At 42.6% G+C, this 15,000-nt stretch overlaps 1 protein-coding gene across 2 annotated transcripts in view; it reads left to right on the top strand.

Moving 5' to 3' along the window:
• Nucleotides 1-15,000, top strand: part of atrn (attractin) — a 114,183-nt gene that overhangs the window by 70,111 nt on the left and 29,072 nt on the right. For both annotated transcript variants that reach the window (XM_084012567.1, XM_084012566.1), the window contains exon 26: nucleotides 1,652-1,730. In XM_084012567.1, coding sequence (XP_083868693.1) covers nucleotides 1,652-1,730 — 79 coding nt within the window. The remainder of the gene's footprint in view (nucleotides 1-1,651; nucleotides 1,731-15,000) is intronic.

The raw sequence follows: 15,000 nt of genomic DNA, 5'->3' as shown, positions 1-15,000 counted from the left end.
CATTCATCAACGCCGTGTCGCTCTCTAAGCATCGAGAAGGAAAGCCAGATCAATACGTTGAACAGAAGGATCTCTTCAGAGTCCCTCCTCATCCTCAGCCCAGAGACATAAGAGATTTTTCTTTTTTTTAATGGATGGCGGCGATGTTTTAAAGATCTGAATGCATCACAGCCGGTATTTAAATGGGTATAGGCGTTTAATTTGAAGCGTTGGAGAGAGAAAATCCCGCCGGAAGGCTTGTACGTCTGCAGTAGTTACGCTTCAGTTTCAGAGCTTCCAATTAAATTCCACTTCTGGGGAATTGACGTACGTTATTCCTGCGATCTTCAGCGGGAATAAGAGAAAAAGAACTTCAAACACGTCGTCATTCTTCTGCATGTAAACAGAGCTGAGATGAATCTCTCTCCAGCAACAGTTGTTTTCATATAGAACTTGTATGAAGTCAAACTCCAAGTGGAAATTAAATCCATTAAAGCAATTAAAATCATTTCCACTGTTGTTCGCTTTTCTTCTGTCACAATCGGTTACATGAGTGCCTGAATAACGTGAAGACGGGCTGCTGATTGGATTGAATGAACGTTAGATTAGACCTTAAACATCGCCGCGTGCCGCCGCCGACATGAGTCTATAAACGGTGACATTAAGATTGGGCGTCCTGCTGCTTCGTTTTTCTAGTTAAGAGGAAGACAATCTCAGAGGATGTTGGGAATGGCTTGTGTTTGGGTGTTTTGTTGTCGTGGAGAGGCGTGAGACTCGGAGAATGAGGTTCAGATCGCAGGAGATTCAGTCTCTGATGTATCACTCTCTCTCTCTTTGTCTTTATTTGTGTGTTTTTGGGAGGGGGAGGGGTTACCTGTCGTCTTCACAGCTTCCGAAGTGCAAGTGTGAAAGCAGCAAGAGGAAGTGGAGGGATGCAGGAAACACTCACACACACACAACACATTCCTATCTTCCTATCTGCAAATAACACTCTTTTATTCTTTGTTTATTTAAAGCTATGGTCTAAGATTTGTAATAATAAAAAATCAGCGGCAGGCCTAAAGGAAATGGGAGCCATTGCTCCGGAAGGCTCCCATTGGCTCGTGCCCTCCATTCAATCCCCTCGTCAGAGGCTGATAGAGACCTGGTGGAGGGACCCCCTATTACATATATTAAAATCATATTCCTTATTAAACCGGGCTAATAAAAATGTGAAGTGCAGCCTATAGTTCCATGTATAACATGACTTTGTAATGATGTATGTATACAATGCTAAGCCATTAAAATAATAATTATCAACAATAATTTCTCAAAACAATATTAAACAAACATAATAATATAGGTTTTATTCATGTTAAGGTGAGTTTTTGGACATTTTTGGGATCAAATCATTTTGGGGACCCCCTGCAGTAACTCTCCCGACCCCCTAGGGGTCCTGGACCCCCCTGTTGGAGATGCTATGGTATGGTTGCTATGGTTTCAGATTTTTCTTCGTGTTCAGGCTGCTTTTTGTGGATTGTGGAGCTCGTCCTGCTCCGAACGTTGTGTGACAGTGATACTCGTCACCTGGAGAGGTTGGAAGGAGACCAAAACATGAATATGCATGAAGTTCGAGGAAGAAAATCCGATTCCTCCCTTGTTTGACTCTCTCTCTCCCCCCGTCTGTCCACAGCTGCTTCCTGTCTCTGCTCCTCGTGGCCGCCGTGGTTTGGAAGATTAAACAAAGCTGCTGGGCGTCACGGCGACGAGAGGTAAGTCGACGAGTGCCTGATACATCTTGACTTTGTGTGTAAATGAACAAGTACTTCATCACAGCCGAGGTTCTTTAATATACATCGTGGGCGCCGCGAAGCTGCTGTTTGAAGCGCAACAATGATGATTAACAATCATCTCTGGCCGACGGCTGCAGTTTCATTTTTATAGCTGAAGCTGAATTACTTTGATGCGTTTTCTGCCTCCCAGAGTTGAATTAAAAGTGTGTTCTTAAATCGGAAAACATTTTTTTTTAATTGAGTAGAACATTTTGTCTGGACTCTGATCCGTCCGAGACAATGTTTTATTACTTCAGTCTGTATTTTTTTTAAACTGCGTTTGCTGCATCAAAGGCAGTAATGGATTTGTAACAAGGAAGTGGACGAATCAAAGACAATAGCTGAAGTGTAACACTTTCTTTTTCTTTCTTTTTCCACAAACCACTTTTTTTCTCTTTGAATTGATTTGTTCAGGAAAAAAACGAATGAATTGCCGGCTCTCCAATTACTCATTTGACCCCGCATCAGGTTTGGATTTGTTAGTGTTCAGTTATCTCATATATTAAGTTCAAACACTTAATTCTGCCCAAATAAAGACACAGAAAAAAACGAGTTATTGGAAACCGACTAATTATATCGGCAGTTATGGTCTTTCATCTTCATTAATATCTAAACTACTGTATCAGGACCTTGTGTCCTTGAGCTGTGAAAAAAAATATATTTATCTAAACGAATAAAGCAAGCAGTTGGTAAACTCCCAAGTATTTCTTTGGGGATTGAATGCTAGCTTGCTATCTTGATCGTTAGCGAGCTAGCAGGCATGCTGACTACTAAGAATATGACTGTCGGAGTGAAATGTACGATGTTAGCCTTTGAAACAAACTCGGCTAGCATCTCAGGGAATGATGGCCAACCGCGTCCTGGGAGGAGCTACTGGCGGCTAGAGGGCGTGGCTTGTGTGTGAGACGCGTCAACAGGGGCGATTGTTTGTTACAAAACCGTGTCTCACGAAGATTTTAGCATAGCATCAGGGGTGTCCGATCTTAACCAAGAAAGGTTTTTGATCAAGACCTTGATGATTTGGATCAGCTGAGGGAGTGCTGGTCTAAAACAAAAGCCTGGACCCACAGGGACGCAGGGGTCGAGATTATCGCAATACTTCGGTCACGATGCAATCTTATTGCAATTTTGCGATATGCTTAGTATTGCGATAAATGATATTGCAATTTATGACCTTTTCTGAACCTTTTTTTTTTTAATTTAAATTTACCCCAAATAAATATCAACAACATCTCTGATTAGTGATCTTAAAAAATCAATACTTGGCGTCCGTGTATCGCAAATACATTGCCACGCAAAATATGGCAATACTTTACCTGTACTATATGCTTTTATCAACAGAAAATCGCTCTTCTCTAGTTTCCGATGGAGGCTTCTTCGAAGGATCTGTGTAACAAACTCGTCACTTCGGGTTAATAACGAGCGTAGAGAGATTATCTCCTGCCAAAGCGCCGATGTTCATCAGAAACCAATCAGACGTCTGTATTGATGCGGCGGTTTGCTTGTGAATGGTGAAGGGGAGGGAAACGCTCCGTTCAGAACTTCATTAGAGGTAACCTTCAGCTCTGGACCGGAGTCGGGCGGAGTGACGGCCAAAGTAATTATCACTCATGGCACCTTTTTACCTTTTTGCTTGATGGTTAAATTCACATTTCTCAGCAATTGTTATTCATGTCTCCCCCTTAAGTGGCCCCTTTTTTTCTTTTTATTTAAAAGCAAACTCATTTCTCTCTGTTTCACATTTGCTCTCTTGGTTCCGTTTGAAAGTGTAAAACGTATTCTTTAAAGGCTTCCTGTACTTGCCTGACGTCTCTGGGAAATGTAATCAGGGAATATAGGATTGATTTTTATTTTCCGTCAGTGCAGTTGTAGATTTCTGAATCAACCAGTGATATTTATAATTCAGGATGGATAATAAGCGATTACATCAACTTGTGGGCGTCACACAATTACCCACAACTGAACGGAGATGGAGTCGACGTTTTTTTAATTACCGGAGCAAAGAAAAGAGTTGTGCGTTAGCTAAGAATTGTGGGAAGAAAAACATCAAGCCCTCAATCTTTTCACTTCTGTGCTTTTTTTAATTCTTTTTTTTTTATTATCCTTTATTTGAAGTACGGCCATTTTTCGGAGCGGCTCGTACCGAGAGCTTAGCGGAGGCTTTTATCTCTGATTGCTGTGATGTTTCAAGACGACCCAAAGAAAAAAACCATAAATCACATAAACTGCAACACAATTACTGACTAGGACTGAAGCAACCTGCATTAATTTTGATGCTCATTATATTCATCAACATTTTAAAGCATATATATTATTTTTTATTAAATAGAGCTTCAAACACCAAAGTAGACATTTGAAGGTGTTGGAAGTAAAGTGCATATTAATGCTGATTTTTACTGTTGTTTTATTTTATTGTATTTACTTATATGTAAAGTGTCTTGAGAACCTTTCAAGGCGCTATACAAATAAATGTATTATTATTATTAGATAATCCAAAGTTCATGTGCAGCTATTAAAAAAAACCTCTGGGGTTTCAAACACTCACAATAGCCCAAAATCTTAGAAAACAGTGTTTCCTTTTCAGCCGTCAGTCACTGAAAGTACATTACTGAAGTGCAGTGACCATAATTATTTGTTCCTTCCTTTTCCTGCTGAAAAAAAGTCAATCATTTTTTTTTCTTAAGGACTGAACAGAGGATGCCAAAGCAATCTAGCAAACTGTGGGAAGCACCGCGGGGTGTGTGAAGGATGAGGAAATGACAATTTGTAACAATTCTTGGAAAAAAAAAAAATTAAGACAAAAATCAAATAAAAAATCATGCTTCATGATTTGAAAGAGGAAAACGTGTGACATCAAGCTGTTGCAAATTATGTTCTTTCTTAAATCCATTGTACGAATAACCGGAAACGGGACGAGCTCTTGGAAAGCCTGACAGCAAGGAACGATTCGCTCCATTGATTTTGATGTTTTCCGGCTATTTATAGCGACGTTAGCTAGCACGTTAGCTAGCACCTAGCAGCTGGTCGGCTCACCAAAGTGATGTGGAAACTATGAAAAGTCACTGCGAGTGCAATTTTTGCATATTGAATGACAAAATAAAAAAATTAAAAAATCATTGTGTGCTTCCTGAAGGAGTTTGAACCGCCCTGGTGAACGAGTGGCTGGAAGGTCAGGTGCATTGTGGGAAGTGCGTTTCTGTGTTGGGGTCCGAGAGCATGTGAGCTATTGTTGTGTTTAATGTGAGCTTTTTGGGGATTTTTTATTTTTTTTTTTGGTACTCCGGCTGAAGTGCCTTTTTGATGTAACCGTGCCCAAGAGTGCTGTCATCACCCTCACCTCTGGATGCCTCTTAACATCCCCCCTCTCCACCACACAGCCATGGTGGTCCAGCTGAACCCTCTACTGGCTAACCTTTTAGCAGAATTAGCACTGGACCTCGTTAAGAGGGACGGGGAACTCTGGGGTCAATATTAAACTCCCCAATTGCTGAAATCCCTCTCGTGGATTCTGCTTGTTCTCCCCTGGAGTTGGTCAAATCAGAAATACACATTTTTACCTTTTTCAAACCCCAAGCATAGTTTTTTCACTGCAGTAAATAAGTCCTGCACCTGGAAACGACGTAATCGTACTATAAAGAGAGTAAGAAAACTAATTTGTGCAGTTTAAGACATTTAAAAAGGGGAATTTATTTTAATTAATTCCATTTTTTGTAAAATAAATGATCAATCTTTCATCAAGTGTTGCCAATATTGTAAAAAAAAAAAAAAGGGCCTCTATACGTATGGGAAAATGTATATTATTTGCAACCTCTTTTTTTTACCTCTCTTGCTCCCTCTGCTCTGTATAAACAGCCTATACTTATATTACTCCTTTTAATAAGCAGCAAGCAACTGTTGGTTATGCAGAGTGGAGAAATGTCTACCTGATATGAGCAGAGAATGAAGGAAGCATTTTGTAATCTAGAATAACATAATGAAGTGAGCGTTTATGTCACCTCCTCCTAGTGGAACTACATCACGTATACAAGAACTTTTCCTCAACATACCGAGAATCTTTAACTTGACCAAGGCTCCAACTTCCACATATCGGGCATTTTTGCCGAAGGAACACATCGGCTATGAGTGAGATGATGCAAGGTCATTTTTTTCCCATCATGCTGCACACAGACATGTAGACAGGAACCGCAGCCTTGAGTGTTGCATCATGTCTTTAAAACGCCGTAAGACAGTCATGACTCGAACTCGATGCACTGTACTTTCTGTAAATGCCAATACTGCAGTGACATCACAGGTGTTATAGTCATTTAAAAAACAAATGCAGTGTTGTATTTTAATGTGAGGAGATCTTATAAAGATCAGTTTCACACAAAGCAGGCGTGATGTCATAAAAACCACAAATGACAAACTATCTCACTATTAGTTTTTTTTAATTTGACCTAATTTTAGAAACCAACATACATTTCCACAATCAAGAGTAAATGCTATTTAGGTTTCTGTTCACATGCAAACGTAATAATAGGAGTATCTAAAGAATAAAAACACTACTGGGTAGGAGTGAGTATTGGCAAGAACCTCACCGTACAATACGTATCACGATAATTTGGTCACGATACGATACGTATCACGATATTGCGATATAAATAAAGATGAAAACACAAGTACCTGTATATGTACATCAGATGATTTTGATCAGAGGACAAATTGAGTCAAAACTATTTCATTCAAAACAGCCTCTCCATTTTATTAATTCCCATGAAATTCACTGGAATAAATACTGAAAATAAAATGAAAAAGGATAAAGTGCTGCATTCACAACGCGTCTAAACATGAATTTTTTTTAATCGGTCTTTGGAGTTGAAAAATCAATATTGTATTGGGCGGCAAAGTATCGCGATATATTGCCGTATCGATATTTTTACCCACCCCTACTACTGGGAGATTTCCTCCATAACTTTATTTCACTTCTATGATATCTGGACAAACCAATGCTGCACATCAAGAGAGGCTTGTACTGTAGGAACCTCGTCTCTGCTTCCAGTCTGAGCAATAATTACCTCGTCCCGCTCACGCAGGAAGCCGGCCTGCTTTCCTGCTACACATGTACCGCCTAAACGCGTCGTGACACTTCATTTTTGGCAAACAAAAAGCTAATCATGTTTTCCCCCGACGAGGCCGACGTGTTCTCGTCGTTTTCTCGGGAGGGGGTTCTGTTCGGTGCCGTCCCCCCAGGCCTCGGTTCCCACATCCATCCCCGGCTTCCTCCGTGTTACTGGGCGCTTGCATCAGCCAAACAGTTGACTCACATTTACAACTAATTACATCCACGTACACTTTGGGAAAAGGTGCAGGAAGAAACGTCTGGTTGGAGGTCTTTGCGGTCCTGATCCTCGTACTTCGTCATCTCGATTGTGAGGAGTTTAAGCTTATTGTGCCGTCTCGGTCATTGTGAGTCACTCTGGGTAAGAGTGTTGGAATAAGCTCTAAATGTCACTGGGAGCTGAGACGCAGTGGAAACACGGCTTTTGGCTTTTTTTTTTCTTGCAATAAAGCGGTTTATGAATGTATTAAAATAAGAAAAAAGACACATAATAACTCTATAACATTATTGCATTAAAGCTACCACGAGGAATTCATTATTATGTGGATTTGCCTGTGGATATTAGTGGCAGAGTTTTCAATAACCAGAGTACCTTTTTAGAAAACCTCCTGCATTAGGAATAACTATATAGAAGTGGGCAATATTTTGGCTGATGGTCTCAGGTTATATAATAAGGCATCTGTATTGAATTCAGCACTTCTTAACGAGTTAAAAGTTCCTGGAAGTAACTTTATTGTCCATAAACGACAACAGATTCAGTAACTGGTTACATGAATGATCTATGGATTATTGTCTTTGAAAATTAAACAACACAAGAAGGAACAAAAACGGAAATTGTGGGCCTCAAATAAAAAATAATGTAGAACCATCATTGGTTATCTTGACTGCTTATCATTTAATTTGGAACCCAAAAACTAAAAGCTTATCCTTTGACGTTTTCTGGTTTGCGTTTGGTTCGAGTACAGAAATGTGATCCTTGTTGTTTTTGTCATTTTCCTTAAAAAAATAAATCCATCATCTCCTTAATTTTTAAATGATTGTGATTAGCCCGCAGTGTTTAATGTTGATGGACCACCTGAAAGGGATTGTGGGTGTTAACGGCTCTGCATGGGTAGCTGCACACACTGAATATGAGCGTACTGTAAACAGGTGCACATAAACTAAGCTGTTTGACTTTCCCTTTGTGTTTCCACCGTTCTGTAGTTCTGATTCTTGATAATACCTCCTGCATGAGTTCATTTACGCTCTGGTGTTGGCAGGGTTTGTATTTATTTCTTTATTTTTTTTGGTGTGAAGTTTCTTGCGCTGACTAGAAATCGTCTCGGGGCTTATTTGTGACGTTCCTCTCTCTGTGGTAGCAGCCTAAACACCTGCTGAGACTGCTGGAGGAGAACCCAGAGCCCACCTGTTGGGTCTTTGTGTTTGTTTGAGTGCGTTTCAAAGTGTTCAGGTGCATCTTTTTCCTCAGGTGTGTGTGTGTGTGTGTGTGTGTTAGAGAGACTGTGTTTACTGTGCATCTGCTTGGATCGATGTGTGTGTGTGTGTGTGTGTGTGTGTGTGTGTGTGTGTGTGTGTGTGTGTGTGTGTGTGTGTGTGTGTGTGTGTGTGTGTGTGTGTGTGTGTGTGTGTGTGTGTGTGTGTGTGTGTGTGTGTGTGTGTGTGTGTGTGTGTGTGTGTGTGTGTGTGTGTGTGTGTGTGTGTGTGTGTGTGTTTCCGTACTGTCTGATTCTTAATCAAAGCCTTCCTTTGAGACCTGACGGTCCCTTTGAAGGAGCTGGAGCTGCCAGATGGTAATACAGACAACCACAGCAGCCAATTCCTGCCACAGAAGCCGCCGGCCTTTTAGTCCAAATAGGCTCAGCCGCGACTCGAGGGAGCCGCCGTCACGGCGACTCCATTATTCCTCCGGGAACATTCATGTACAGGAGGTCTGAGCTTGCAACTTTACTGAGTATGTGTGTGTGGGTGTGGGTGTTTGGGTGTGGGTGGACACAATGGATGGATGGATGGATGGAGACAGACGGATGGATGGATGGAAATAGACCGATGGATGGATGGATGGATGGGTAGGTAGGTAGGCATGTCTGTCTGTCTGATTAATGGATGGATAGATATGATATTATCTTTAAAGAGACACTAAGTCATGAACGGGTCTTTTTTCTTATCAGTAGCCAACAACACCAGCAGCACCTCCACGTCTGACGCACAGCTTAACCAGCCCGCAACAGACACCAATTACAAAAGTACATTTTTTGAATAGAGATGAGCGAGCCAGCTAATTAAAGCAGCGATGCAGCCGAAGCATCCTGTGGCGGCGTAATATATCATGATGCAAAATACTGTAATAATGGTGCTTTCTTTGCCTCGGGACAGAAAGTCCTATTTCACTCGATTGTAGCAGATTCTCTGGACAGAATGTGAGGTTTAAAAAAAAAAAGGGAAAAAAAGCCTGGGTTTTTCAGCACCTGGCTGTGTAAGAGTTGAGTCATATGTATTGATTCAAAACGGAGCGGTAAAAGAATGTTATTGCGGCGCACAACGCTGTAAGTGTCTGTTGTTCATTGTCAGTTTCCACAGGGGCTCCTGTTGTTTTCTCCTTCTGTTATATCCTCCTCCTTTCTCTGCCGTACCTCCGTGAAAATACCCTCACGCGTCTGTTTACCCCGACATCCATTGTCGTCCTTGCACAGCTATGCATCACACATAACTCGACGTATATGAGACGTGTATTGCACCCCTGAGGTATTGACGGAAAACGCGGGGGTGTGATAATGTCCCCGATCGTCACGGCGACGTCCCGCGTGATTAACTGTGCTGTAGATTCTTTACACTAGGCCCGAGGCGGACCGCTGGGAGGAGGCGGGCAGAGGAAGCGGCGTAAACGTCTCCAGATACCCTCACATATTTATTACCCCATTAAGCTGCCGTTTCTCCCCCCCCTTCCCCTTTCTCACCACCACCTTCTCTCTGCTATAAATATGAATGTCAACCAAGGTGTCAAGGCCTGGCCCCTGTTAGGAATGCCTGCTATTATGTCATAAAATGAGTGGAAAGCTGCTCAATGGCCTGTGATGTGTAAACTGAACTTTTCCCCCCCTTTTTTTAAATTGTATGTTATTTAGGTTGTGGGGTGTTAATGAAGTGATATGCGGAGATACAGCTCCCTTGAAAAGTCCTGATTATGTGCGAAAACACATATATTCTCCTGCAGGGAACCGACTGCCACCGTCGCTTTGATGATTCTCCGGAGGGAAGTATGCCGCGCATAAATGTTTCTGAAGAATGGGAGCAGATCAGAGGAGAGGATCTGAGAGAAGTGTATTAACCTCTCAGTTCACCTGAGAAAAAAAATGTTGTAAATGGTTCACGATGTGCAAGAAAGTATGAAAACAATGTATACGTACAGAAGTTGAGATCTCACCGCACGCCAATCCTAGAAGACCTCGGAAGCTTTAGATATTTATGCCCTTGCACATTTATGCATTTCTGCTTTCATGATATCAATGAACCACCTATAAAACACTTCTGTAGATGAGTTGGCAACACCGGAATAAAGTTCTTTAAGTATGACAGTGAAGACATCCGAATAAAACAAGTATTTACCGATCTAACTGGATAAATACATAGTTGCAGGGTTTCTGGGGCAGCAGGTTTAGCAAATATCCCAGATGTCTCTCTCCCAAGCAACGTTTTCCAGCTTGTCCTGGGGGACCCCGAGGCATTCCCCAGGCCGGAAGATTTATCGAATCTCCAGCGTGTTCTGGGTCCTCCCTCGGTCCCGTGTTCTCGGAGGCATCCTGATCAGATGCCTGAACCACTTCAGCTGCCCCACCTTTCATCTGAGCTCCGCCACCCGACGATGGAGGCGAATTTCAGCCGGTTGTTTCCACGATCCCATTCTTTGGGTCACTACCCCAAAACTCGTGGCTCTAAAATCCATACCTTTGCCTTCTGGTTCAGTTCCCTGCACACCATGATGGTCCAGATTATCGGCATCACTGCTGACGTCATACCGAACCACCTGTCCATCTCCCTGAGATACTTAAACTTCCTTGCTTGGGGCGAAATTGGAGGGACTGACTCGTTAGATGGAGTATACACTTTGTGTTCCCTGGAATGCTGACTCATTCTTTTGTTATAAACCCACCGTACATGCGGTGCTCTCTCAGTGGCTGATCCATAGGCGGATAAACTTTGCACTTGTGGCCAAATTAAAACACGGCTCCTCTCAGACCGTCCTTTGCAGAGGGTGAGGATGAATCAGAACCGGCAGTAAAGTCCTGAAACGGCTCCGTTGCTTCGTCTTCCTGTTCGCTCCCCTCTGCCACCGTAAAAACTGCTGACCCTCTGGGTTTTTTGGGGTGGAGGGGTTGTGTCACCGAGCCTCGTGCCGTCCTCTCTCCTGGCTGACCCGTCCTTTCGATGGATGGAGACAGAACTATGTTACCTCTCGCCCACGCCTTCCGCCGACCCTTTCTGCTGCTTTCAGCAATCTACATAAACACACACACACACACTCACCCTACCTCCTCTTCATACACACACTCATTGTGATATTTATTTAACCATGAAGTTCCCTCTGTGCGATGTAACACCTTTTTAATTCAAGTGCACTGACGGCACAGAGAACAAAGAACACATAGGAAACGCATCACTCGAACCCTCAATGGATTTTCATGCAATATGTGATTCAGCGACGCCCACGTGATCTAGTGAGTCACATCGTGGGGTCAAGGTGACAACAAATAATTCATAAATGGTCTATCCATCCATCCAGTATTGATCCTATTCTGTTAAGGGTCACAGTGGCAGGGTTGAGCCGATCTATCCGGCATCGGGCGAAGGCAGGGTGCACCCTGGGAAGGTCGCCATGGGCGTGGATTTAAACGTTTAGCTATACACAGACTAACTAGGCCTAATTCTCCTTTTAAAGTAATTCAGTACATGTCAGGCAATACATTTCTTCTCATTTAAGGTTCTTAGCGTGAGGGAGATTGGCACCAAGTCCTTGCCAGAGAGGACCAGGTGGGAGTCCAGCCCCCCTATCATTCCTGTCTCAAACTATCACATATAGCGTAATTCCCTAAAAGATAATCCTTGGCAAAACAAGATATCACAGCGGCGCTCCATATCAAATTAAGTTTCCAGAATCATCCGTGATGATGATGATGATGATGAGGCGCATCCTCTCTCGCACCAGCGTGGCTGAACCTGAACTCCCGCACGCTCGAGTCCCAGAAGCAGATGGCTGGATGTGAGATGCGGTTCACACATGAGTGGGGAAGAAAAAGGGAAAAAAACAATCTTTCCACCTTTACTTTGCAGCTGTTATTCCCCCCCCCCCCCCCCCCCCCCCCCTTTATGAGGCACTTCTCCATGATCCTCTGTAATACATTATAATTTGGGAATCGTGGGAATGCACCGGTGGCTCCGTGCCTTCGCCACTTCAGCTTGCCAGGAGTGTTTTACATCACAATCCAGAGAGTGGATGTCTGTATGCATCCCCCGGTAGCAGTTTAATACTTGGGATCCGGGCTTGATACGCCACGTGTTTACATTCTGTATTCCAAATGGACTAAAAAAGATGACCGAGACGAGTAAACCGAAGTCTGAAAAAAAGCCATCGGCGAATCTCGACAGCCTTAATTACGAGTAGGAGTAATAGAGAGTTTCTGCCAGCTACGATATCTCCCAAAACTGCTGCCAAAACAGCAGCAAAGGCAGCGTAGTTAAGTCTAAACAAAAATCCAATATCAACACTGATGCGATCGCCGCAGCTGTTTGGAAGCTTCGATTTGTTGCTGCTCTTCACTGTGGCGAGCAAACGAGCAGTCAGTGCTGTTTTTGGTACAACACGGTAACAATACTCAATTAGCAGCGTCAGCAGCAAAATGAACAACTACAACTTTATTGGTATATATAACGGCTCTCATGCAAAGATAAAGCCCAAAGTGCTTTACAAAGACAGGATGAAAACAATACGATTTTAAAATAGTATGAGCAAAACCAACAGTGATATCTGATGCAGCACAGTTGGATTACTACGACTTAGAAGCCAAAAATCTGTCTTTTAATTAACAATACAGATTTAAAATGATATAAAAGAGAGAGTTCCTATTCTGCTCACGCCACAATCTTTTCCTAAGAATATATTTTATTGAGTGTGCCTGCTCACGACTTTCTGACAGCGACTTCCAGCAAGTCAGAGAGTAAAAAAAAAGAGGCATCAAACCTCCAAAGTGCCTGGAGCACTATCGGACAACACCTAGATGCTACCTGCAAACAGAACAAAACTGCAAATCAAAGAGGTTGAGAATCACCACTGCCATACAGTATGCAGGGTCCAGGTCCAGGACCGTAGTGAAGAGCTTGATGCGGTTTATGGTATAGAAGCTTTCTGCATGTTTTAGTTTGTGATGAAGAGCAAAGTTGATAGCAACTTATATACAGACTGGTTATATCTTCATTTAACTTATAGCATTTGTACCGAGCTACAGACATACTGTTCAGGAAAACAGGTTTAGCCATTTTCAAATAATGTTTGATTTGACTTCAGAGCAAAGTTCGATCCGGCTAAACCCTAAATGCCTAATTATCTGAACGTCCAATAATCAGAACAGTGTACAAAAAAGGAGCAAAGCTTTGATATTCAACCAACTTGTACACTTAAATCTGTTTTCAGTATTCTGATGACATTTCATTGTAGTGGATGGTTTCAGTCCCAAAGAGCCCCTAAAGGCCATTCTGCATTTAATTGGTGACTTAATCTGCCTCGTCTGTAATTTAAAGGGTGAAACTTCCCGTGACACGTTGCCTTCGATGTTTTGGATCAATCAAAGGTCAGTTTGGTGCCCTTATGTTAATTTGCTGCACATGCTTTGTTCCTCTCGTCGTGACAAACATGTTCTTTTGGACTTAAAAGAAGAATGTTTCATCAAATGTTAGCAATGCTATTCAAAAACATTCCTTATATACAGAGGCTGGGGCCAATAATCCACAAAGAGCCCATTGTAAATATTCCTATTAATAACAGCTGTTGGACTTCTCAGAAACAGTTATTCTGAGGATTTTCGTAAGTTCGGCTCTTTGAAGGTAACATTTAATGAAAACCGCCAGCAGCTGTGAAATACAAAAATATGAAAAGACCCACGTTGATCCTGGAACCACGGCAGTCTTAAACTCCTTAAAAAGAAAATGTTGTACCGCCGTGTGGAGATAGAGGTGGATCGCTGTAACCATTGTGCACCCTTGAGAATGGATTCAAGCGTGCACCACACTCAGTAAGAATAATTGCGCCCTTGAAGGCGGCCTGCCGAGGCCACGGTCGCTGTTATGGCTCAGTGGTATGTTGTGCTGCGCCGGGATCCTGCTGCAAAAAACCGCAACGTTACTTTTTATGAAATATAAAAGAAGTTTATCAGGAACAATTAACGACTTTACCATGTTTTCCTGCTCTGTGGAAACCGTCTTCCCCCGCTGCTCTTCCTCTTCGGAAACACAAACGCATGTAAATTGAACTTTTCCTAACGATAGAGACAAACTGCTGCCCGGCTCTCCGGGGATGCAGAAACACGCAGGTGATGAATTAACTTTCATTTAATAGCTTCTATCGCTGTGAGGGTTGTTCTTTTGTCTTCCGACGGTCCACAAAAAAAAAGGGATCAAAGACTTTCTACCTTTCTTTTTTATGGCAAGAAATGAAACACCTTTCTTTGCCGTGTTGAGGCAGCAAAAATAGCCAAAGAGCCACTTTCTTTCTTTCTTTTGAGCCGCTGCGTTTCGTGACTGATGTGTTGTCTCCTCTCCCAAACGGAGGAGATCCCTCCCCCCTTCTCCCCCCTCTGCAGACTGCCATAAAGTGGTCCTTTCCTCCTTGCTCTCCTGCCATCGTTTCTCACACTCACCCATTTGGCTCGCACACCGCTGCTCCCACAGGAAGTGGACTTCAGCAGCTTTTTGTCAGAGAGACTCCCCACCATGTTTCCCCTCTTTTTTTCCCCTTGTTTTGATGGCAACAAAATCTGTTCTCCTTTCTCTTTTTTAAAGCTGCAATACAACATCGTGATGAAGTCAATTACCATCTAATACAAAAAGAAAACCCCTCTCCAGCCA

This window comes from Eutrigla gurnardus (assembly GCF_963514095.1).
Source record: "Eutrigla gurnardus genome assembly, chromosome: 7".
Lineage (NCBI taxonomy): Eukaryota > Metazoa > Chordata > Actinopteri > Perciformes > Triglidae > Eutrigla > Eutrigla gurnardus.
The sequence above is the reverse complement of the archived record's forward strand: the minus strand, read 5'-3'. Positions and strand labels throughout refer to the sequence as shown.